At 50.6% G+C, this 26,444-nt stretch overlaps 1 protein-coding gene across 1 annotated transcript in view; it reads right to left on the reverse strand.

Annotated features, from left to right (window-relative positions):
* The window catches only part of CREBBP (CREB binding protein), an 846,007-nt gene that overhangs the window by 661,315 nt on the left and 158,248 nt on the right, over window positions 1-26,444 (reverse strand). The window contains exon 5 of the mRNA XM_030211575.1: window positions 18,114-18,227. Coding sequence (XP_030067435.1) covers window positions 18,114-18,227 — 114 coding nt within the window. The remainder of the gene's footprint in view (window positions 1-18,113; window positions 18,228-26,444) is intronic.

The following is a 26,444-nucleotide window of genomic DNA, read 5'->3' on the forward strand; positions in this document are numbered from 1 at the left end:
TACCTCGCCAATTTTGTTGTGGGAAGCCTCAAAAGCAGTCCTCCGTGGAGAGATAATTGCGTTCATGAGTACACGTGCCAAACGCCTAGCGGCAGGCATAGTTAGATTGGAATCGGCGTACAGAGCTGCAAAGAGATTGCACATAGCTAAGCCCAACAAAGAAAACCAAGAAAAAATGGCAGCCGCCCTGGTGGCCTTGAACACGATGATTCATGAAAAATATCAGAGACTCCTGTATGCTAAACGGTTAAATTTTCAACGATTCGGGAATAAATCTGGCAGATTGTTAGCACATGTAGCCGGAGCCCAAACAATAAAAAAATTTATTCCATATATAACTCCTCGAAATGGGTCTCGGCTCTCTCAGCCGGAAGAGATTGCAAATGCATTCAAAGAATATTTTGAGGGGGTATATGCCCAAGGAGAAGGGCAACAGGACTCTCTGATAAAAGATTACCTGGACGATGCGGGTATGCCGCGCCTGGAGCAGAGGGTGCGGGAACAACTCTCTCTCCCTATAAGAGCACAGGAACTCCAAATGGCCCTGAAGTCTCTACCATTAAGATCAGCCCCAGGCCCTGACGGGTTTTCTGGTGAATACTACAAAATCCTGGGTCAAGATTTAGTGGGACCCCTCATTTCGTACTATGAAGCAGTGACAGGGCGAGGCTATTTTTCCCCGGGAGAGAGCGAGGCTTTAATTACCCTGATTCCTAAATCAGGTAAATCCCAAGATCAAGTAGAATCCTACAGACCAATATCCTTGTTGAATGTGGATATAAAAATCCTGGCAAGAGTATTGGCAGATAGATTGGCGCAACACTTACCGACTTTAATAGGAGACCATCAAGTAGGGTTTGTAAGAGGTCGTCAGGCCACAGTAAATGTGCGTAAGGTCCTTATGTCTATAGCGCATAGCCATTCCACAAAAGAACAGCTGATACTGTTGAGCCTCGATGCTGAAAAAGCATTTGATAAAGTACAGTGGGCTTATTTGTTTAAAGTGCTAAATTATATTGGATTGGGGGGTTGGTATATGGAGGCGGTCGCAGTATTGTACTCGAGTCCCTCTGCGCGCGTAGTCACGAATGGCACTCAGTCCACAGCCTTTCAATTACAAAGAGGCAGTCGGCAGGGTTGCCCATTATCCCCTTTACTGTTTTTACTATACATAGAACCGCTTCTCCGCACGATCATTAGGGATCCGGATATTGTGGGGGTCACCATGCCATCACTGGCGGATAAGGTGTTGGCGTTCACCGACGACATACTCTTGACCCTGACAAGCCCCAGGTCATCAGCGCGGCATTGATTGGCAGCCCTGGATGAATTCAGTTTCCTTACGGGATTCTCCTTAAATTATCACAAATCAATGGCCCTCCCAATTCAGTCAGAAATTCGAGAGCAATGGGCACAATCTAAAATTAAATATTTGGGGGTTTATATTCCCATAGACCTATCAGAGCTCTATAGATTGAACATGACCCCCCTGAGGCAACAGGCAATGGAAGTTTTTCAAAGATGGCAAGCACTTCCGATTAACTTACTGGGTCGCATCGCACTTTATAATATGGTCCTATTCCCAAAGTGGACCTATGTGTTCCAGATGCTTCCTCTATTATTGCGGCCTAGTGAGGGAAGTTGGCTACGGAGGAAACTAAATTATTTTCTGTGGCAGGGAAGGAGAGCTTGGATGCCACTATCTAGAGTAATGCTGCCGCGTTCAGGGGGGGATTGGGCTTGCTAGACCTAAAATTGTTCTCCATGGCTAGTAACATGAGACACCTATCAGATTGGTTTCGTTCTACAAAATATTTTTCTTGCACAGAAGCAGAAGTGGCAGCTCTGGGCAAAGTGCATTTTTCATATTGGCTCCATGCGCCCTCAAGGGAATTACCACAGTTAGGACCCTACAAATATATCTTTTCCCCGATGCGTGCCACGTGGAAGGGGTTAGGTAAGCTTCTCCAAATAGATACCAAAGTTTCAGTATTACTGCCACTCAAGGGGAATTTGGCATTCCCTGTGGGAAGTTCCTCAGTTTCCTTTCAGAGGTGGGCCGCGGCAGGGGTCAAGTATTTATTCCATGTGGTCACGGAACGGGGGGCAATAAAATCATTCGAGGAGTTAAGAGAGGAGTATAAGTTGGGAACAAACGATTGGCTAGCATACACACAACTGCAACACTATGTAAATTCCTTACCCACAGCCTCACTGAATGCCGCTCCTTGGGAGAAGCTAAACGAACTGCTGGGACTGGATGCACAGTTACGAGTTCCATTGAGGTACTTTCATCGCAATTTGAGAGACTCATTAAAGCCAATTGACTATCAGGTGGTGGTGCTCGCCTGGAATACAGAAATGCAGCTCAACCTCAAGTCAGAACAAATTGGGGTGTGTCTCAAATCTCTGTACAAAATAACGGAGAACTCAGCTTGGTGGGAGATGCAGTATAAATTTCTGCTTCGTCTGCACATATCCCCCCCATAGGGCATATAGAGCTACTATTAGAGACACTGATACTTGCCCAAAGTGCAATGGTGCTAACGCGCATTTAGGGCATATGTATTGGAGTTGCGCATTGATAAAATCTTTTTGGATTGAGCTGAGCACACATGTATCCCAGATATGGAACAATTTGTGGAAACCATCCCCACGACAATTGTTTGATCTTTTCGGAATACAACAGCCGGCCCCGGTGGGATTTAAAGCATTTTTGAAAAGAGCAGTATTGATGGCAAAGCGTGTCATCTTGCAGTTGTGGTTGGTTGCGGATCGCCCAACCATATCCCACTGGAGGTCAGCAACGATTCAAGCCTGTGCACTAGAGAAGAAAGGAATAAGGGACCTGGCCTCCAAGCGAGGTGAACAGTTTTGTGACATTTGGTCTCCATTTTGGGACTCTCTCACTCCAGTAGCAAGAAGCAAGATATTGAATTGTTAAAGTAAGGTTGGGAGGGTAGGGTGGGGGGGGGGGGAAGGGGAGGGAGGGGGGGGAGAAAGGGTGGGGTTTAGTTGGGACAAAATGTTTAAAAATGTTAAGCAACTCACTGTACTTGCTTATTGTTTATTCTGAGATTGATGTATATGGATATAGTTTGGATTGCAATAAATAAGATTTAAAAAAAAAAAAAGAAAATATAAATATTCCATTTTTCCTGAGATGTGCTGCCACTATTAGGTAAGTCATGCAGACTCAGTGTCGCTGAAAAGTCAAACAGTAGTGCACTGAACGACAGCAAGCTGTGTTTATTCAGAAGCACTGAAACATACTATACTATAGCATGGATAAATGGATCCAGATGGGTAAGCACCCTACAGATCAAATGTGCATAGCTAACTTTTTTCCCTACGGGTAGATAATTACTACAGTGCACACTTACTCTTTCAAGAGGAACCTGTTCAGTTCCAAGGTTTCTCAGTTTCTTCGGTATAAGAAAATATCTGAACAGTGAGGTAAGCTTATTTGGGAAGGGAGACTCATTCTATTACCCTGGACTTGAGAAGGGATTGGGCTTATTGAAAGTCTGTCAACTCAAAAGTAAAAGCAACAACAGAAGACGATCTTGTAAAATGGTAAGGAACCATCATAGGTGCCATGTTTTACTAGACTTAGTACCCAGTTGTCCATAGTGATTCAGATTCTCTCTTTACAGAATGTTAATGTCATCCTTTCCAATTCCAAAGGCAGGCCAGTATGTCAAAGGATTCTAAGAATAGCTATGCTTGAACTCTGCAATGAAAGAGATACCAACTGTTTGGCTTAGCCTGATGCTTGAGTTTTCCTTCAACTCCCATCCTTTTGTTTTAGACTACTGCATTGATGTAATGGAGTTTGTTGCCTTTGTCTGGGAAACTGCCGGTATTATCTCCTATGGAGAAATTAGGCCTTATTTGATAATTTTCTTTCCATTAGTCCATCCCACTGTTCCACAACCTGTGAGAAAACTTGTGTCCATCAACCAGCAGGTGAAGATACAGAACTGAAAACTGAGCTGAGACGTCTCTCTTGGCATTCAGCCCCGCTTCTCAGGTGAAACTCAGAATAAACACAACAACCTTAAACAACTAACAAACCTAAAACTAACCAGCTAAACACGTGTGGACCTCTCTTATCTCTGTACAATCCTTAGAGAAAGGGAGATTCAGGAAGCATCAAGCACTGTGACATCTGTTATTTGACCCATTACTCTGCACCGACTAAACATCTCAGAAACCTTGGGCAGGCCTCTGGAATAGTGGGAAGGACTAATGGAAAAAAAATTAACAGGTTAAGACCTAATTTTTCCTCTACGTAGCTTCCCACTATTCCAGAACCTGTGGAATGTTTAAAAGCAATCCATAGAGTGGGTGAGATCCTGCTACCTTGAGGACCAAAGCCCCAAAACTGGATTCCAAGCACGCTATGTCCAACTTGTAGTGCTGGGCAAGGGTATGCAACATTGACGTCACCACCTTACAAATATCCACCGGAAACAGTTAGGTAATCTCAGCCCAGGATGGCCTACAGAGCCTGCTTCCCCACAAGCAAACAAGCTGAAATGATAGTCTCCCTTCTGCCATCTAATAATTTTGGGCTTGGAAGCCATGAAGCCAGGTCTCTATTTACCAGACAACACAGTCTGTCCAATTTTTTGAAACTCATTCACAACTTCCAGATACCGCGAGAAGCTTCAGGGAAGAATAGAGCCTGCTTACCCTCCCACCAAAAGGATGGAAACTCCACAGATTGGTTGAGATGAAACGTTTGATACCACTTTTGGAAGGAAGGAAGGAACCGTGTGCAGAGAGACTTCTGCCTCAGAAAAACAAAGAAAGGGAGCTTGATAAGAGAGCCTGAAGCCTAGTGATTAGCATGGCAGGGGACTCTGTACTCGAGGCAGAACCAGCATTGACATCAAGTGGGCCTGTGCAATATCAAGGGGTTGCTACATCAAACTCTGTGCTGCAAATGTGTAAGGACTGTACGTCCTCATCTTCAGTGCTGCGCGCATCGAAGGATCGGCAGCGCAAGAAACCTAAGAAGCATCCCATTGCTTGGCCCATAGTGCCCCTGTGTTGACGTGTTCAGTGCATGGGAAGCGTTTATGTTGCAGTAGCAATTCTCCTCTCCAGCTTATTTCTCATCGAGAGCCTTCAAGATCTTCCAGATCTCCTATGTCTACTCAGGCTATAACTCAGGTCGTGTCCACACTGCTTTCTCAGCTTGTACCTACTCTACATGAGGAAATCTGGGCTATGCTCAAAGAGGGCTACGGCACACACAGCTTCTGCAGACTTTACGGGGTGTTTGCAGCAGCCTCAGCCTAGCCTGTTGGCACATCGGAGAGACAGTCACAGGAGAGGTCCTGCACACTGACTTGACATTGACTGGGTCAGCTCGCACCTGACGCATGTGTTATCATAGGTAGAAAAGTTTTCTTCAACTTTAGCTCATATGATTGGTGTACCTCAATGCAGAGCAGACACTCTAGATGTTACTCTCTTCTATGTACTTCCCATGAACAGTACTTTGAAGAGTCGGACTGACCTTTCCTGGGAGACAGATCAAGACCCATAGAACCTCTCAGATGAGGAGTCCTATGGCATTCCATCTGATCCTTCTCCACCACCTCAGAAGTATATGTTTCCTCCAGAAAGTTTATCCTTTCCAGGCTTTGTCCAGGAAGTGGAGTGGAGGAGTGGCCTAGTGGTTAGGGTGGTGGACTTTGGTCCTGGGGAACTGAGGAACTGAGTTCGATTCCCGGCACAGGCAGCTCCTTGTGACTCTGGGCAAGTCACTTAACCCTCCATTGCCTGCCGCATTGAGCCTGCCATGAGTGGGAAAGCGCGGGGTACAAATGTAACAAAAATACATGGCAACGCAACAGCAACCAAGAACACCGTCTTAACCATAAAATCTTTCAAGCTAGCCTTCCAGAGTGGCTCAGAAAGGAAGCTTCTCAAGAGACTGAAGGATTAAACTAAGGTTCCACTTGACAAGGCATATGAAAGGGATGCTTTTACTGCTCTACATTGTGCTGCTGTGTGTGAAACTGTGCTTTTCTATGTAGGAGACCCATATCTGCTGGTGCTCTGACTCCTTTTCCCCATCATTGCCTGCCCTCCGCTTTCCTGAATCATCTGTCACGTAACCCTGTAAGCTTCCCTGACCCCAGAAATTGTCTCACTATATTAAGATCTTGTCACTCTCTGCTTACTTATTTTTGGTTTTTAAGTTTTGTGCCATCACCTCTGTAATATTGTTATATCCCTCCTTTCACCATGGGTCTCTCGTGGAAGCTCTTTATGTTAAGAGTTTTATTATGGTCCTTTAACAAATCAGTTTGGGAACTACAGCCCAAAATCCCCTCCTTTGATTTCCAATTCCTGTTGTGTGGGGACATAGTCATACTCCTTTTTAGAATAAACAGCGTTCTCCATTACTCTATCTAGTCCCTCTAAAAGCAGAACCATATCGTGCGTAGACAATTCTGAGTCTTGCTATTGGCCTCCTTAATTGTCTATTAATGCGGTCAAAATTGTTTTTAATTCATGATCAAATTCTGGATTCTGTCTTACTGAAACCTGGTTGAAACCACGAGAAAATTCTTTCCTCTGTGCATGTCGTCCTGAGGGTTTTGATTATGGGAAAATTAGGTTCTTACCTTGGTAATTTTCTTTCCTTTATTCATAGCAGATGAATCCATTACGAATGGGTTGTGTCCACCTACCAGCAGGGGGAGATAGAGAACACTGAAAAACCATAGTGCTTCATGGCCAGCTAGCTCCATCTGCCTCTCAGTATTTGAAGCTTCCAAAGCAGTGTTACACCACAAAGTAGAATAACATGAACTTTCCTCATAGCGAACGAATGCCCCAAAACAGGAGCAGTAATTCAAAGGAGAGACAAACTCAACTTCCTGTAACAGAACAGAAATCCTGAAAACTGTTTTTCAACTTCTCCCAATAAGGGAACATATCTACAGGAAAAACTGAACCCAAAACAGCAATCAATCAGGGCGGGCTCATGGATTCATCTGCTATGACTAAAGGAAAGAAAATTACCAAGGTAAGAACCTAATTTTCCCTTCCTTGTCATCAAGCAGATGAATCCATTACGAATGGGATGTATCAAAGCAATCCCTAGATAGGGTGGGAACAGGTCACACCACGCGCCAGCACTTGTGCTCCAAAATGCGCATCCCTCCTGGCACCCACATCCAGCCCGTAATGTCGGGTAAATGAGAGCTTACAAGCCCACGTTGCTGCACTGCGTATCTCTTGAAGAGTGCTCCAGTTTCAGCCCAAGAAGAGAAAATCGCTCTTGTGGAATGTGCATTAAAGGCTTCAGGCGGAGGCCAGCCAGACAGAAGATATGCTGAAAAAAATAGCTTTAGAAGCTGGAGACCCTCTGTGAGGACATGACAACAAAACAAAAAGGTGATCAGCGGTTCTGAAAGCATTTGACATGCGCAGATACTGCAACAGAGCCCTTCGCACATCTAGAAGGTGCAAATGCAGAAATGGGTCTCGAAAGGACAGCGCCTGGAGCTCAGACACCCGTCTCCCCAAAGAAATGGCCACCGAAAAGACCGTCTTTAGGGTCACTTCCTTCTCCGAAGCTCACCTAAGCAGCTCGAAGGGCGAACACTGAAGGGCCTTTAAAACTAACCCCAGTTTCCAGGCCAGACACAGAGCCCGCATGTGAGGACGGAGCAAAAGCACCCCTCTAAGAAACCGTGCCACATCCGGATAAGCAGCCAGGGAGAGGCCAGCCACCTTCCCCCAAAACATGCTAAGGCTGCAACTTCAACACGCAGGGAATTATAGGCCAAGCCTTTTTGTAAACCATCCTGCAAAAAGTCACATATTGGCGAGACAGAAGACCACATGGGTGTAATCGCTTTAGCAGCACACCAAGCCTCAAACTGGCGCCAAATCTGAGCATAGGCAACGGAAGTGGAACGCTTGTGGGCCTGAAGGAGAGTGGAGATGACGTTGTTGGAATAGCCCTCGTCTCTCAATTGCGCCCTCTCAATAGCCATGCCGTAAGACCAAAGCGGCAGGCGTCCGCCATGGTTACCGGTTCCTGTGACAACAGGTTCAGTACCAGAGGCAAAGGAAGGGGAGCCTCCACTAGCATCCGCCAGAGGTCCGCATACCACGGCCGCCTGGGCCAATCCGGGGCAATGAGAACCACCTCTCCTTGATGTAGCCGAATCCGCAGAAGTACTCGCCCTATCAAGGGCCCAGGAGGGAACACATACAGGAGGTCCTGAGGCCAGGGTTGAGCCAAGGCATCCAACCCCGCCGAGTGACGATCTCTCCGTCTGCTGTAAAGCACGGGATTTTGGCATTTGCGCTTGACGCCATAAGATCCGCTACGGGCGTCCCCATTTGGCACAGATCTGAAGGAACACTTCGTCTGCCAGTTCCCACTCCGCTGGGTCGTTTTGATGCCTGGTTAGATAATCGGCTTGCACGTTGCTCTGTCCTGCAGTGTGAGCTGCTGACAGAAACTGCAGATGTAGCTCGGCCCAGTGGCAAATCTGCGCGGCCTGCGCAGCCAGTGCCCTGCATTGAATGCCTCCTTGTCGATTTATGTAGGCCACTGCTATCGTATTGCCCGACAGAACTCTGACAGCCAGTCCCTCAAGGGTCGTGTGAAAGGCCAGAAGCGCCTGGAGTATCGCTTTCAACTCCAAGCGATTGATGGACCACTCCGACTCCTCAGGTGTCCAGAGGACCCTGGGCATGCCTTCCCTGGCAATGTGCCCCCAGCCCTGCAGGCTGTCATCTGTTACCACCAGGCACCAATCGGGAAGCACTAGCGGCATTCCTCGCAGCAGCATGCTGTCTGAGAGCCACCACTCCATACTGAGCCGGGCCGAAAGGGAGCCACGTTGAGTCTGCGCTGGTAATCCTGAGATATAGGAGACCATCGTTGAAGCAGGGAACACTGCAGAGGTCTCAGGTGCACTCTCGCCCATGGCACCACTTCCAAGGTGGCCGTCATCAACCCTAACAGCTGGACTATGTCCCAAGCTCGCGGGTGAGGCATCCTCAGCAGAAGGACCTGGTTCTGAAGCTTGCACCACCTTTGCTCGGGTAGAAAGACAAACCCCAAGGCTGTGTCAAACCGGACCCCCAAATATTCTAGAGACTGAGAGGGGGTCAGGTGACTTGGCCAAATTGACGACCCAGCCCAGAGATTGAAGTACTGAGACCACTCTGGCTGTTACATGATGACTCTCTTCTGCAGAGTCCGCTCTGATGAGCTAGTCGTCGAGGTACGGGTGAACCCGGATACCCTCTCGCCTGAGAAAGGCAGCTACTACCACCATTACCTTGGAATAGGTTTGGGGAGCTGTGGCGAGGCCAAAAGGCAAGGCCTGAAACTGGAAATGTTTTCCCAACATCGCAAATCGGTGAAACCGTTGGTGTGGGGGCCAAATAGGGATATGCAAGTAAGCTTCTTTCAGGTCCAGAGATGTGAGAAACTCTCGTGGCTGTACCACTGCCATGACGGAGCGCAGGGTTTCCATGCAAAAATGCCGCACTAGTGACTTGTGGTAAAATTATGTATCATACCTGATAATTTTCTTTCCATTAATCATAGCTGATCAATCCATAGACTGGTGGGTTGTGTCCATCTACCAGCAGGTGGAGATAGAGAGCAAACTTTTGCCTCCCTATATGTGGTCATGTGCTGCCGGAAACTCCTCAGTATGTCGATATCAAGCTCCATCCGCAGGACTCAGCACTTAGAGAATTACACCCACGAAGGGACACTCTGCCCAGCTCACCACCGCCGAAACGGGGGAGGGGAATTAACCCAGCTCATCCCCACACAAGTGGGGGAGGGGAATCCGTCCAGCTCATCCCCGCGGAGCGGGGGAGGGACACCACACCCGCCGATGCGGGGGGATCTGGCTTATCCTGCAACCGCAACCGCGGGAGGAGCTGACTAACCCTAACACCGCCGAAGCGGAAGGGGTACAAAGCTGCCCTACAGCCGCACGAAGCGGGAGGGAGTGCCGGCAGAATTTAAATCTCAATCCAGCCCCGTAAAACGGAGGGGAGAGGAATGCAGCAGCTCACTGTAACACAAACTCGTCTCAACTCTTGAAGAATCCAAGTGAAAGAAGAACTTGAACACGAAGTCCTCCTGAAGTAACTGAAGGCTAAACTTGAACTTAAAATTCAACCAGAATATAAACAGTACAGATATCTGGGAGGGGCTATGGATTGATCAGCTATGATTAATGGAAAGAAAATTATCAGGTATGATACATAATTTTACCTTCCATATCATCAAGCTGATCAATCCATAGACTGGTGGGATGTACCGAAGCAGTACTCACCCAGGGCGGGACATAGAAATCCCTGACCGCAACACTGAAGCTCCAAACCGGGCCTCCGCCCGAGCAACCACAGTCAAGCGGTAATGCCTGGCAAAGGTATGGGCCTTCCCCGCGGCCACCTAAGCCGCTGCAATGGCTTCCTTGCCCATCTTGCCACTGTAGGCTTAGAATCCTGCAGACCCTTACGAGGACCTGTAAACAGGACAAACAGATGATCCGATTTCTGGAAATCATTGGTCACTTCCAAGTATCTGATGATGACTCGTCTCACATCCAGAAATTGAGAGCAGAGTATTCCTCTGGGTAGACCTCCCTACGAAAGGAAGGGAGACAGAGCTGCTGAATCACATGGAAGCGAAAAACAATCTTGGGCAGGAAGGAAGGCACTGTGTGAATAGTCACTCCTGCCTCAGTGAACTGCAGAAAAAAACTCTCAATATGAGAGTGCCTGGAGCTCGGAAACTCTTCTGGCTGAAGAGGTAGCCACCAAAAAGACTGCTTTCAACGTCAGGTCTTTCAGAGATGCCCTCGACAAGGGTTCAAAAGGCGGCTTCTGCAATGCTCTTAGCACCAGGTTGAGATTCCACGCAGGCACCACTGAGTGCAGAGGAAGGTGCAGGTGATTAACTCCCTTGAGAAAGCGCACCACATCTGGCTGCGAAGCCAGGGAAGCACCCTTCAGGCGGCCCCTGAAGCAAGCCAGAGCCGCTACCTGAACTTTCAGGGAACTGAGCGACAGGCCTTTGTCCAGACCTTCTTGCAGGAACGCCAACACTGAAGAAATTGGAGCAGTGAAGGGAGAAAGTGAGCCTGCTTCACACCACGCTGCAAAGATACGCCAAACCCTGGCGTAAGCAGTACAAGTAGAGCGCTTCCTCGCTCTCAGCATAGTGGCGATGACCTTGCCTGAGAAGTCCTTCTTTCTCAGACGCTGCCGCTCAATAGCCAGGCCGTAAGACCAAAGGGGGAGGGATCCTCCATCACCACGGGACCCTGATGTAACAGGCCCTGCTCCACTGGCAGACGCAGAGGATCGCCGACTGAGAGCCTGATCAAGTCCGCATACCAGGGACGTCTGGGCCAATCCGGACCCACCAGGATTACCCTGCCGGGATGCTTTGCCACCCGGTCTAGCACCCTGCCCAACATGGGCCAGGGTGGGAACACATAGAGAAGCTCTTGTGTCGGCCACCGTTGGAGAAGAGCATCTACTCCCAGGGATCGAGGGTCCCGTCCTCTGCTGAAAAAGCGCGGCACTTGGCAATCGGCCGATGACGCCATCAGATCTAGGCTCGGCTGGCCCCAGCGCTTCGTGATGCCCAAGAACGCCTGAGCAGATAGCTGCCACTCTCCGGGCTCCAAGGTATGGCGACTGAGAAAGTCCGCCTTGACATTCATGACTCCGGCAATGTGGGCCGCTGACAGCTGTTCCAGGTTCGCTTCCGCCCACTGGCATAGATTCATGGCCTCCTTGGCTAGAGGGGCGCTCTTGGTACCTCCCTGGCGGTTGACATAGGCCACAGCCGTGGCATTGTCCGACAGGACCCGTACAGGCTTCAACACCAGTACCGGGATGAACTCCAACAACACCAACCGAATGGCTCTGAGTTCCAGGAGGTTGATAGACCACTTGCCTCTGCAGGAGACCAGAGCCCCTGCGCTGTCCTTCCCAAGCAGTGGGCTCCCCAGCCCATCAAAGAGGCGTCTGTCGTGACGACAATCCACTCCGGGGTCACCAGAGGCATTCCTGCAGACAACTTGTCTGTCTGCGTCCACCAGCTCAGCGCCTTGCGCACTGCTGGGTCCAAGGGAAGGCGCACAGCATAATCCTCCGACATCGGAGTCCAGCGCACCAACTGAGATAGCTGTAGTGGTCTCATATGAGCCCTAGCCCAGGGCACTACTTCCATCGTGGCCGTCATAGAGCCCAACAGCTGCACGTAGTCCCAAGCCCGAATAGGAGAGGCTACTAGGAACTAGTCAACCTGAGCCTGAAACTTGACAATCCGAATGTCTGGCAGGAACACTCTGCCCACTTGGGTGTCGAATCAAACTCCCAGATACTCCAGGGACTGAGTCGGGCGCAGCTGGCTTTACTCCCAGTTGATGATCCACCCCAGGGAGCTCAAAAGAGCAACCACCCGGTTCACAGCTTTGCCGCACTCTGCATAAGAGGGGGCTTGGATCAACCAGTCGCCCAGATAAGGATGGACTTGAACTCCTTCCTTCCTCAGGAAGGCCGCAAAGACCACCATTACTTTGGAGAAGGTCCGCGGAGCAGTAGCCAACCCGAACGGGAGGGCTCTGAACTGGAAGTGTCGGCCCATTACTGCAAAACGCAGAAAGCGTTGATGAGGAGGCCAGATGGGAATATGCAAGTACGCTTCCTTGATGTCCAAGGATGCCAGGAACTCTCCTGCCTTCACTGCCGCTATAACAGAGCGGAGGGTCTCCATGCGAAAGTGCCGAACTTTCAAGGCCCAATTGACCCCTTTGAGGTCGAGGATAGGCCGTACAGAACCTCCTTTCTTTGGAATCACAAAGAAAAAGGAGTAACATCCCTTGCCAAGCTGATTTTCTGGCACCGGAACGACCGCCCCCAGGCGGATCAGATTGTTCAAGGTCTGCTGCACTACCACAGCTTTGACCGGAGACTTGCAGGGAGAGAGTACAAACCCGTCTTAAGGGTCGGCAGAACTCTAGCTTGTAGCCGTCTCTGATGACTTCCAGCGCCCAAGCGTCTGAAGTTATTGTGGTCCACTCGCCCATAAACGAGGACAGCCGTCCTCCAATCTGCACTGGGGTGTGGACCAAGGCCCCGTCATTGGGTACGAGACCCTGGGGGAGGACCGGAGGGAGCACCTCCGGGACGGCGATCTCTGCGAAAGAAATGCTGCTTGGGGGAGAAGTTCCTCTTGAAGGAAGAGGGGGCAGAGGAGCCCGACCTGCCCAGGCGGTACCGACGGGTTTCCTGAAACCGTCCTCTGGAGGTACCAGGGCGAGTACTAGCCCGAGCCCTGACCTCTGGTAACTTCTTGCCCTTAGACGTGCCGAGATCGGTCACGATTTTGTCCAGCTCGACCCCAAAGAGCAGCTTGCCTTTAAAAGGCAATCTAGCCAGGCGGGATTTAGAGGCGTGGTCAGCAGACCAATGTTTCAGCCAAAGCCACCGCCGCGCAGAGATTGTCTGAGCCATGCCTTTCGCTGAGGCCCTCAAGACATCATACAGCAAGTCTGCCAAATAGGCTAAGCCCGATTCCAGGGCCGGCCAATCATCCCTCAAGGAAAGATCCGAGGGGAAAGCCCGCTGCACCATAGACAGGCACGCCCTGGCCACATAGGATCCGCAAATTGAGGCCTGCAAACTTAAAGCAGCTGCCTCAAAGGACGACCTTAAGGCCGCCTCCAATCTTCTGTCTTGGGCGTCCTTTAGGGCCGTGCCACCTTCCACCGGCAATGCCGTTTTCTTAGTCACCGCAGTGATTAAAGAATCCACGGTAGGCCACAGATAGGCCTCACGTTCACTTTCAGTCAAAGGATAGAGGCGGGACATAGCCCTAGCCACTTTAAGGCTCGCTTCCGGGACATCCCATTGAGCTGCAATTAAGGTGTGCATGGCATCATGCACGTGGAAGGTTCTAGGCGGGCGCTTCGTCCCCAGCATAATGGCAGAGCCAACAGGGGCTGAGGGAGAGACGTCCTCCGGAGAGGAAATCTTCAAAGTGTCCATGGCCTGTACCAACAGGTTGGACAAATCCTCTGAGCTAAAAAGCCGCGCTGCAGAGGGGTCATCCGCTCCATCCGAGCGGTGATCCGTCTCCTCCAAGGAATCCGCAAAGGACCGTTGGGAGACCTCAGATACGCTGCCCTCATCTACATCGGAGGAGACAAAGTCCTCCAAGGCCTGTGAATCAACCCGAGGGCGTTTACCTCTGGGAACCTCAACCTCTTTACCAGACGAGGGAGCAGGGACAGCGTTTTGCATAAGGAAGGCCTGATGCAGCAGCAAAACAAACTCGGGGGAGAAACCCCCCAGACTGTGTACTTCCGCAGCCTGGGCAACAGCCCTAGACGCACCCTCAACCGGCGCTCGCAAGAGCAGGGGAGAGACATGCTGCGCATCCAAAATGGCGTCCGGCGTGACACTCCGCGAAGGAGCCGCGCGGGAAGAACGGCGCGCTTTTGTGCCGTCGCCCAAATTAAGGGCGTATATGGCATTAATGTCTCCAACCTCAAGGGCGGCCCAAGAAGAAGCCGTCCGAGCCGCGTGGCCGGCCAAGATGGCGGAGGCGAGGAGCGGGGGATGGGCGTTTATGGCGGGAAAAATCGCCACGCCGGAGGAAGGACCGGGACATTCATCGGCCACGAAACTGTCACCCAACAAGGGCGAATCAGGCTTTAAGACCCCCGCATCCCCTCTAGAAGCGCCCAAGCGATCCGGGGAGCGACTCTTTACGCCCTCGCCCTCCGACGCCATATGCCACGTGGAGATAAATCGGGGAACCCCCTGCCCGCTATAAAAAGGTAAAAATTACCTGCTGTCCGCTCCGAGCTGCAACGACCTGGTGTCCCAGTGAGTAGCTGCAATAAACGTTTAAATAAACGTCGAAATAAACGCCTTTAAGGACGTTCAAAATTTTTTTTTTTTTTTTTTTTTTAACGGAGCCAGCGGGAGGGGGGAGAAAAGGAGGGACCTGGCACCACCAGGTTTGCACTTGCTCAAAAGAGCACTCAACCCCAGGCACTCAACAAAACCTAAAAATTAGGCTTGGAGGCCTAGCCAGAGCTGCTGCTGTGTGTGACCACCACCTGCTGAGATAGAGAACATACTGAGGAGTTTCCGGCAGCACATGACCACATATAGGGAGGCAAAAGTTTGCTCTCTATCTCCACCTGCTGGTAGATGGACACAACCCACCAGTCTATGGATTGATCAGCTTGATGATATGGAATGACTTCCTTTAAGTCGAGTATGGGCCGAAAAGACCCTCCTTTTTGCGGCACCACAAAGTAAATGGAATAACGACCGTAGCCGATCTTGGAAGGAGGAACAGGGACCACCACCCCGAGGTGCAACAAGCCTTGCAAGGTCTCCTCTACCGCCGCCCGTTTGACGGCAGAGCCGCATCGGGACTCCACAAATACGTCTCTCACCAGGGCATTGAATTCCAATCTGTAGCCATCTCTGATCAGGTTCAAAACCCACTTATCTGAGGTAATCTTGACCCATTCCTCGAGAAAGAGGGAAAGATGTCCTCCAACTGCAGGAATCGAGGAGTGGGCCGGCACACCATCATTGAGAGGGTCGCCCATGAACGCCAGGCCTTGAACCAGCTGCTGCGGAACGTTTGTCCGAGCGAAAGGAGTTCCTCTGCTGAAAGCGGGCACGTGAAGTAAACCCAGCAGAACGCCCCGGGCGGTACCTTCTAGCTTCACGGAAGCGAGGTCTGGAAGAGGAGGGAACCGCCTGAACCTTGGAAGACCACGGACTATCCTCGGGTAAGTGCTGGGGTTTAGTTTCCCCCAGGCCTTTAACCATTTTCTCCAACTCCTCACCAAATAGGAGAAGGCACTGGAAGGGCAACTCCACCAACCTTTGCTTAGAGGCCATGTCAGCTGCCCAATGCTGTAGCCATAGAAGGCGGCGAGCGGCCACCGCCACAGCCATCTGTTTAGCCGAAGCTCTGACCAGATCATAGAGGGCATCAGATAAAAATGACAAGTCCGACTCCATCCGTGGTGCCACCTCCACAAGGGGCTCCACTCCATCCCTGGGCTGTTCCACTGCCTGTTGCAAACAAGCGAGGCAGGCTCGAACAGCATAACTGCACACAGACGCCCCCGTAAGGCTAGGCCTGAAATCTCAAAGGACCATTTGATTGCTGATTCCAGACGTCGGTCCTGCATGTCCTTCAGGGCAACCCCTCCCTCTACTGGGAGAGTAGTCTTTTTCGTCACAGCCGTGACTAGGGTTTCCACTTTAGCCACGGCCAAGTGTGCCAAGTGCTCCTCACTGAGAGGGTATAAGTGCCCCATTGGCCTGGCAACTTTCAAAGGCCCCTTAGGGTCAGCCCATTGAGTCGAAATAAGCTCTTGGATGGAGACATGCAAAGGAAAGGCTCAAGCAGGCTTCTTAGTACTTGCCATCCTTGGATTACTAGAGGCGGCTTCGCCCAGCGCAGGATCTTCAACAGAGAGAGCCTGTAAGGCATCAGAAATAAGCGCTGGCAGCTCCTCACGGTGGAAAATCCTAACCGCAGTGGGATCATCCGGATCCAGTGGCAATCCTACACCTTCCTCTGGCTCTTTGGACCACAAAGGCCTGCCAGACCCCTCAGAATCCCCACAGACCTACCATGGGGGGGGGGGGAAGGGGCGGGGTGCGCCATTCTCTGAAGGGGAATTTACCCTTCTGCGCTTGTCTTGCGGCCAACTGTCTGGGGAAAAACCCTGAAGGCAATCCCAGGCCGGTCTCCACCGGAGGGGAACCAGGTAGCAAGGTAGAGTCAGACATCTGCAGCAGAGCTCTTTTTAACCTGAAAGCTTTATGTAAAAGCAACACAAACTCAGGGGACAAAAAGCTCACCCTGGCCTCCCGGTTCCAGTTCGGGGTAAGCAACTCCTCTGGTAGCCTCCATCCGAGGCTCCCCTCCGGACTCAGACCCCTCCGCTCTTGCAGGGGTCAAGCCATGAGGCGCATCCAAGATGGCGCCCACTGCCAGCTCCACCGAGCGGGAAGAAACATTGCTCGCCATGCTCGGGCCGGCCCTGACGTCTGAAGAGCACGATTTACAGAGCCCCGCTGCGGATCTGTGCTTGCCACAATGTGAACAGCGCTTAACAACCTCCGCAGCCATCGCCGAAAACGGCGTAAAATTTCAAAATGGCAGATTCGCGCCAAAACGTCCCGATCACGGGCCCTCCCGGGAGGAGCTACAAAACTGTCTTACCTCACCAGACCGAGTCACAGAGCTCCAGTCACGCTGCACAGACAGAAGGAAGCCTCAGAATCGCAGCGCTAACAAGCGCGTCACTTTTTTTTTTTTTTTTTTTAACGCTGTGAGGAAAGTTAGAGGCAACAGCTACAGAGGTACTCCGGGGGTCCAGGAGAGTGGGAAAGGCAGGGAAAGGACGAACCAATGTGCCTGCATCCACATAGAAGAGTGTGGGAAAAGCAGGGAAAGGACATACCAATGTGCCTGCATCCACCTAGAAGAGCTTGGGAAAGGCAGGGAAAGGACATACCAATGTGCCTGCATCCACATAGAAGAGTGTGGGAAAGGCAGGAACAGGGCACACCTATATGCCTGCATCCTCATAGGGTGAAGGGTAAGGCAGGGAAAGGGCGAACATATGTGCCTTTAAAGTGAAGCTGCAATAGCCACAACACCCCTGCTACAACTGGCAAAAGCCCAGTAGCCACCCCAGGCAGATTTTTGAAGGAGCTGAATAAGCTGCGTCCAACCCTGCTGGGGAGATAGAGAATACTGAAGAGGCAGATGGAGCTAGCTTGCCAAGAGGCACTATGGTTTTTCAGTGCTCTCTATCTCCCCCTGCTGGTAGGTGGACACCACCCATTCATAATGGATTCATCTGCTTGATGACAAGGAAAGCAGCATTTAAGCATATAGAGAAAAGTACATGAATACAGTAAATCAAGCTTGCCACATTTATTAGTCCATCACTGAAGCGATTCTGAGCTCATGATTATCTTCTCCTTCACTAATATAATTACACAACATACTATCAATAAGGAAGTTTACTTACGTTGTTGATTTCGCTTATCACTGGCATTTTTTAAAGGGAGGCATACCGGACAATCATGTCGTGTGCAGTTCTTCCAATGAGAGATGATTTGTCGTGAAGATGCACAATGGGCAACTAGGACAAAAAAAAATTCAACATTATAATTTGCAAATTGAAATTCATCAAAGATGGGAAAATTAGGTTCTTACCTTGGTAATTTTCTTTCCTTTAGTCATAGCAGATGAATCCAATACGAATGGGTTGTGTCCACCTACCAGCAGGGGGAGATAGATAAACTGAAAACCATAGTGCCACTTAGGACAGCTAGCTCCATCTGCCTTTCAGTATTTTGAAATTTCCAAAGAAGTGTTACACCGCAAAGTAGAACAACATGAACTTTCCTCACAGCGAACGAACGCCCCAGAACAGGAGCATAAACACAAAGGAGGGACAACCTCAACCTCCTGTAGTAGAACAGAAATCCTGAAGACTGTTTTCCGACTTCTCCCAATGAGGGAACATGTCTGCAGGAACAACTGAACACAAAACAGTGTCAATTAAAAAACAGTCAGTCAATCAAGGAGGGCTCACAGATTCATCTGCTATGACTAAAGAAAAGAAAATTACCAAGGTAAGAACCTAATTTTCCCTTCCTTGTTATCAAGCAGATGAATCCATTATGAATGGGATGTATCAAAGCAATCCCTAGATAGGGTGGGAACAGGCCACACCACGAGCCAGCACTTGAGCTTCAAAACATGCATCCCTCCTGGCAGCCACATCCAGCCTGTAATGTAAGGCAAAAGAGAGCTTAGAAGCCCACGTTGCTGCACTACATATCTCTTGAAGAGAGAGTACTCCAGTTTCAGCCAAGGAAGAGGAAATCACTTGTGGAATGTGCCTTAAAGGCGACAGGCGCAGACCGGTCAGACAGCAGATAGGCTGAAAAGATGGCTTCTTTGAGCCAACTAGCCAGGGTAGCTTTTGACGCTGGAGACCCTCTGTGAGGACCTGACAACAAAACAAAAAGGTGGTCAGAGGTCCTGAAGGCATTTGACATGTGCAGATATTGCAACAGAGCCCTTCGCACATCCAGAAGGTGCAACACCCAAAGGATTCTGGAAACTCCTCTTTAGAAAAGGAGGGCAGGAAAATAGGCTGCTTTAGGTGAAACGCTGAAACCACCTTAGGCAGGAAGGAAGGAAGGCACAGTACGTATCATTACTCCAGACTCCGAGAATTGCAGAAATGGGTCATGACAGGACAGCGCCTGGAGCTCAGACACCCGTCTTGCCGATGTTATGGCCACCAAAAAGACCGTCTTTAGGGTCACATCCTTCTCCAAAGCTCACCTAAGCGGCTTGAAGGGCGAATGCTGAAGGGCCTTTAATACTAACCCCAGGTTCAAGGCCGGACACGGAGCCCGCACGGGAGCACGGAGCCAAAGCACCCCTCTAAGAAACCGTGCCACATCCGGATAAGCAGCCAGGGAGAGGCCTCTGACCTTTCCCCGAAAACATGCTAAGGCTGCCACTTGAACACGCAGGGAATTGTAGGCCAAGCCTTTTTGTAAACCATCCTGCAAAAAGTCAAGTAGCAGCGTAAGAACTGCACACAGACTCCCGTAAGGTTAGGCCTGAAATCTCAAAGGACTGCTTAAGTGCTGATTCCAGCCGCCGGTCCTGCATGTCCATCAGGGCAACCCCTCCCTCTACTGGAAAGGTGGTCTTCTTTGTCACCGCAGTGACTAAGGCGTCCACTTTAGGCATCCCAAAAGGAGCCAAGTGCTCCTCTCTCAGAGGGTATAAACGCGCCATTGCCCTGGCCACTTTCAAAGGCCCATCAGGCTCGAGCAGGCTTCTTAGTACTCGCCATCCTCGGATTACCAGAGGAGGCCTCGCCAACTGCAGGATCATCAATAGAGAGGGCCTGCAAGAAGTCAGAGATAAGTGCTGGAAGCTCATCACGGTGGAAAATCCGAACCGTGGTGGGATCATCCGGATCCAGTGGCAAATCTGCACCATCCTCTGGCTCCTCCAGCCACGAAGGCCTGCCAGATCCGTCACAGTCCCCACACCCCGACCACGGGGGGGGGGGGGGGGGGGGCCCACTCTCCGACCGGGAATTCACCCATCTGCACTGTGTGTGCATCCAACGCTCAGGGGAATCCACATCTACCGGCAGTCCTGGGAAACCATCCCTTAAGGGGGAACCAGGCAGCAACACAGTGCCAGGCACCTGCGGCAGGGCTGTTTTTAAAATGAAGGCTTTATGCAAAAGCAGCACAAACTCAGGGGAGAAAAACTCACCCTGGCCTCCCGGCTCCGCTGCAGGAGTCGCAGGGAAAGAAGATCCTCTGATCAACTCAGCCCGAAAAGCCCCCCCCCCCCCCCCCCCCCCCCCCACCGACTCCACCGCTGGAGTTGTATCATGAGGCGCATCCAAGATAGCGCCGCTGCCAAGTCCGTCGAGCGGGAAGAAACATCGCTTGCCATGCTCGTGCCAGCTCTACCGTCTGAAAAGCATGCTTTACAGAGCCCTGCTGCAGTTTTACGCTTGCCACAAACGGAGCAGCGTTTTACATTCTCAGCAGCCACTGCCGAAAACGGCGGAAAAAATTCAAGATGGCGGTATTCGTGCCAAAATCACCCCGTAACAGGACCTCCCCAGAGGAGCAGGAAAAGCGCTCTCAAGAACAGAGTCCAGGAGCTTCGGAGACACTGTACAACAGAAAATCAAGCCTCAGGAATAAAAGCGCTAAAGCACGTTTTTTTTTTTTTAACGCTGTGAGGAAAGTTGGAGGCAGACAGCTAGAGAGTTACTCCGGAGGCAGAAAAGGGTGGGAAAGGCAGGGAAAGGGCGAACCTATGTGCCTGCATCCACACACGGGTAGGAAAAGGCAGGGAAATGGCAATCCTATGTGCCTACATCCACCTCGGGGGGGGAGGGTAAAGCAGGGAAAGGGCGAACCTATGTGCCTTTAAAGTGGGCTCTCAAACAATTACAGAACCACAGCACCCCTGCTACAACTGGTAAAAGCACAGGAGCCACCCCAGGCAGAATTTTGAAGGAGCTGAATAAGCTGTATACACCCTGCTGGGGAGATAGAGAAATACTGAAAGGCAGATGGAGCTAGCTGTCCTAAGAGGCACTATGGCTTTCAGTGTTCTCTATCTTCCCCTGCTGGTAGGTGGACACAACCCATTCGTAATAGATTCATCTGTTTGATGAGAAGGAATTATTTATTTCTCATGGACTATTAAAAGGGAACCCACCAGATTGTTGCTTATACTTTAGAAAAGCCTTTTACCAAACCATATAATTCTAAATTAATTTTACCACTTCCCTTATTTATTAAAATATATCAAGATTTATTAGTAGGGTTTGCCAGCACCATTTAGGTCTCAGCAGACATCCCTCTTGAACTCTAATATCACACACTATCCATTAGGTATTTAACTTTGAGAAGTGAAGGATGGCAATTAGATCTGTCAGATCTCCTCTGGTAGAAACTCTTTTCGGTTCAATTAATTTATTAACACATAATGCAATTATTAGAAATAAAGCATTAACAGGAAATAATATATTACCCAATAAGGAAAAACAGGAAAAATGTCATTACATTGTCCACATCCAAGGAAATGGATTCAAGTATAGGAAAAATACAAGAAAAAAGTAGAAATACTACCCAAGGGAAAAAAACAAGAACAGAACAGATTGCTAAGTCAGGGTTACATCTCAGCCAGTCCTAACAATATAGCCTATCAAACTGAGGATTCATATAACCATTCTTAAGCCTTCCTTGGAAACCACAAAATTCCGTAACTGCTTAGGTTCACTAAGGATTTTCCATCAGAAGAAATGCAACATAAAATGAAATCACAACAAAAAAGGCATTCCCAGATTTTGCACATCAGGACCCTACGCCAGGAAATCCTGGTGACATTTCTGGGTACACCCTGAGATATCAGGAAATATTCTAATCTTGGAACCTAAGAGCAATTGATCCATATGATGAAAAAACAATCTCTGGACACTGTTCCTGTCCGGTTCTGAGGCAAATGTAACAAGTAGGGTAGTTCTCAAAGGCCCTATATCCAATTAGATTTCTAAAAACTCAATCACAATAAGACCAGCAGTTGATACCCCAGGCTGAGCTTTACCTTCTCTAGGTCTAGATAGAGTTAAATGTTGAGCTCTCACAAAGCGAATGCTACATACCTGTAGAAGGTATTCTCCGAGGACAGCAGGCTGATTGTTCTCACTGATGGGTGACGTCCACGGCAGCCCCTCCAATTGGAATCTTCACTAGCAAAGTCCTTTGCTAGTCCTCGCGCGCCCGCGTGCACCGCGCATGCGCGGCCGTCTTCCCGCCCGAAACCGGCTCGAGCCGGCCAGTCCAGTATGTAGCAAGACAATACAAGGGAAGACACAACTCCAAAGGGGAGGCGGGCGGGTTTGTGAGAACAATCAGCCTGCTGTCCTCGGAGAATACCTTCTACAGGTATGTAGCATTCGCTTTCTCAGAGGACAAGCAGGCTGCTTGTTCTCACTGATGGGGTATCCCTAGCCCCCAGGCTCACTCAAAACAACAACCATGGTCAATTGGGCCTCGCAACGGCGAGGACATAACTGAGATTGACCTAAAAAATTTACCAACTAACTGAGAATGTAGCCTGGAACAGAACAAACAGGGCCCTCGGGGAGTGGAGTTGGATCCTAAAGCCCAAACAGGTTCTGAAGAACTGACTGCCCAAACCGACTGTCGCGTCGGGTATCCTGCTGCAGGCAGTAATGAGATGTGAATGTGTGGACAGATGACCACGTCGCAGCTTTGCAAATTTCTTCAATAGAGGCTGACTTCAAGTGGGCTACCGACGCAGCCATGGCTCTAACATTATGAGCCGTGACATGACCCTCAAGAGCCAGCCCCGCCTGGGCGTAAGTGAAGGAAATGCAATCTGCTAGCCAATTGGATATGGTGCGTTTCCCCACAGCCACTCCCCTCCTATTGGGATCAAAAGAAACAAACAATTGGGCGGACTGTCTGTTGGGCTGTGTCCGCTCCAAATAGAAGGCCAATGCTCTCTTGCAGTCCAATGTGTGCAGCTGACGTTCAGCAGGGCAGGAATGAGGACGGGGAAAGAATGTTGGCAAGACAATTGACTGGTTCAGATGGAACTCCGACACGACCTTTGGCAAGAACTTAGGGTGAGTGCAGAGGACTACTCTGTTATGATGAAATTTGGTGTAAGGGGCCTGGGCTACCAGGGCCTGAAGCTCACTGACTCTACGAGCTGAAGTAACTGCCACCAAGAAAATGACCTTCCAGGTCAAGTACTTCAGATGGCAGGAGTTCAGTGGCTCAAAAGGAGGTTTCATCAGCTGGGTGAGAACGACATTGAGATCCCATGACACTGTAGGAGGCTTGACAGGGGGCTTTGACAAAAGCAAACCTCTCATGAAGCGAACAACTAAAGGCTGTCCTGAGATCGGCTTACCTTCCACACGGTAATGGTATGCACTGATTGCACTAAGGTGAACCCTTACAGAGTTGGTCTTGAGACCAGACTCAGACAAGTGCAGAAGGTATTCAAGCAGGGTCTGTGTAGGACAAGAGCGAGGATCTAGGGCCTTGCTGTCACACCAGACGGCAAACCTCCTCCATAAAAAGAAGTAACTCCTCTTAGTGGACTCTTTCCTGGAAGCAAGCAAGATGCGGGAGACACCCTCTGACAGACCCAAAGAGGCAAAGTCTATGCTCTCAACATCCAGGCCGTGAAAGCCAGGGACCGGAGGCTGGGATGCAGAAGAGCCCCTTCGTCCTGCGTGATGAGGGTCGGAAAACACTCCAATCTCCACGGTTCTTCGGAGGATAACTCCAGAAGAAGAGGGAACCAGATCTGACGCGGCCAAAAAGGAGCAATCAGAATCATGGTGCCTCGGTCTTGCTTGAGTTTCAACAAAGTCTTCCCTACCAGAGGAATGGGAGGATAAGCATACAGCAGGCTCTCCCCCCAATCCAGGAGGAAGGCATCCGATGCCAGTCTGCCATGGGCTTGAAGCCTGGAACAGAACTGAGGGACTTTGTGGTTCGCTCGAGATGCGAAGAGATCCACCAAGGGGGTGCCCCACGCTTGGAAGATGTGGCGCACCACTCGGGAGTTGAGCGACCACTCGTGAGGTTGCATAATCCTGCTCAGTCTGTCAGCCAGACTGTTGTTTACGCCTGCCAGATATGTGGCTTGGAGCACCATGCCGTGACGGCGAGCCCAGAGCCACATGCTGACGGCTTCCTGACACAGGGGGCGAGATCCGGTGCCCCCCTGCTTGTTGACATAGTACATGGCAACCTGGTTGTCTGAATTTGGATAATTTGGTGGGACAGCCGATCTCTGAAAGCCTTCAGAGCGTTCCAGATCGCTCGCAACTCCAGGAGATTGATCTGTAGACCGCGTTCCTGGAGGGACCAGCTTCCTTGGGTGTGAAGCCCATCGACATGAGCTCCCCATCCCAGGAGAGACGCATCCGTGGTCAGCACTTTTTGTGGCTGAGGAATTTGGAAAGGACGTCCCAGAGTCAAGTTGGACCAAATCGTCCACCAATACAGGGATTCGAGAAAACTCGTGGACAGGTGGATCACGTCTTCTAGATCCCCAGCAGCCTGAAACCACTGAGAAGCTAGGGTCCATTGAGCAGATCTCATGTGAAGGCGGGCCATGGGAGTCACATGAACTGTGGAGGCCATGTGGCCCAGCAATCTCAACATCTGCCGAGCTGTGATCTGCTGGGACGTTCGCACCCGCGAGACGAGGGACAACAAGTTGTTGGCCCTCGTCTCTGGGAGATAGGCGCGAGCCGTCCGAGAATCCAGCAGAGCTCCTATGAATTCGAGTCTCTGTGCTGGGAGAAGATGGGACTTTGGGTAATTTATCACAAACCCCAGTAGCTCCAGGAGGCGAATAGTCATCTGCATGGACTGCAGGGCTCCTGCCTCGGACGTGTTCTTCACCAGCCAATCGTCGAGATATGGGAAGACGTGCACCCCCAGCCTGCGAAGTGCTGCTGCTACTACAGCCAAGCACTTTGTGAACACCCTGGGCGCAGAGGCGAGCCCAAAGGGTAGCACACAGTACTGGAAGTGACGTGTGCCCAGCTGAAATCGCAGATACTGTCTGTGAGCTGGCAGTATCGGGATGTGTGTGTAGGCATCCTTCAAGTCCAGAGAGCATAGCCAATCGTTTTCCTGAATCACGGGAAGTAGGGTGCCCAGGGAAAGCATCCTGAACTTTTCTTTTACGAGATATTTGTTCAGGGCCCTTAGGTCTAGGATGGGACGCATCCCCCCTGTTTTCTTTTCCACAAGGAAGTACCTGGAATAGAATCCCAGCCCTTCTTGCCCGGATGGCACGGGCTCGACCGCATTGGCGCTGAGAAGGGCGGAGAGTTCCTCTGCAAGTACCTGCTTGTGCTGGAAGCTGTAAGACTGAGCTCCCGGTGGACAATTTGGAGGTTTTGAGGCCAAATTGAGGGTGTATCCTTACCGGACTATTTGCAGAACCCACTGATCGGAGGTTATGAGAGGCCACCTTTGGTGAAAAGCTTTCAACCTCCCCCCGACCGGCAGGTCGCCCGGCACGGACACTTGGATGTCAGCTATGCTCTGCTGGAGCCAGTCAAAAGCTCGCCCCTTGCTTTTGCTGGGGAGCCGCGGGGCCTTGCTGAGGCGCACGCTGCTGACGAGAGCGAGCGCGCTGGGGCTTAGCCTGGGCCGCAGGCTGTCGAGAAGGGGGATTGTACCTACGCTTGCCAGAAGAGTAGGGAACAGTCCTCCTTCCCCCCAAAAATCTTCTACCTGTAGAGGTAGAGGCTGAAGGCTGCCGGCGGGAGAACTTGTCAAATGCGGTGTCCCGCTGGTGGAGATGCTCTACCACCTGCTCGACCTTCTCTCCAAAAATATTGTCCGCACGGCAAGGCGAGTCCGCAATCCGCTGCTGGAGTCTATTCTCCAGGTCGGAGGCACGCAGCCATGAGAGCCTGCGCATCACCACACCTTGAGCAGCGGCCCTGGACGCAACATCAAAGGTGTCATACACCCCTCTGGCCAGGAATTTTCTGCACGCCTTCAGCTGCCTGACCACCTCCTGAAAAGGCTTGGCTTGCTCGGGGGGGAGAGCATCAACCAAGCCCGCCAACTGCCGCACATTGTTCCGCATGTGTATGTTCGTGTAGAGCTGGTAAGACTGGATTTTGGCCACGAGCATAGAGGAATGGTAGGCCTTCCTCCCAAAGGAGTCTAAGGTTCTAGAGTCTTTGCCCGGGGGCGCCGAAGCATGCTCCCTAGAACTCTTA

The sequence above is a fragment of the Microcaecilia unicolor genome, chromosome 8, assembly GCF_901765095.1.
Source record: "Microcaecilia unicolor chromosome 8, aMicUni1.1, whole genome shotgun sequence".
NCBI classification, from domain to species: Eukaryota; Metazoa; Chordata; class Amphibia; order Gymnophiona; family Siphonopidae; genus Microcaecilia; species Microcaecilia unicolor.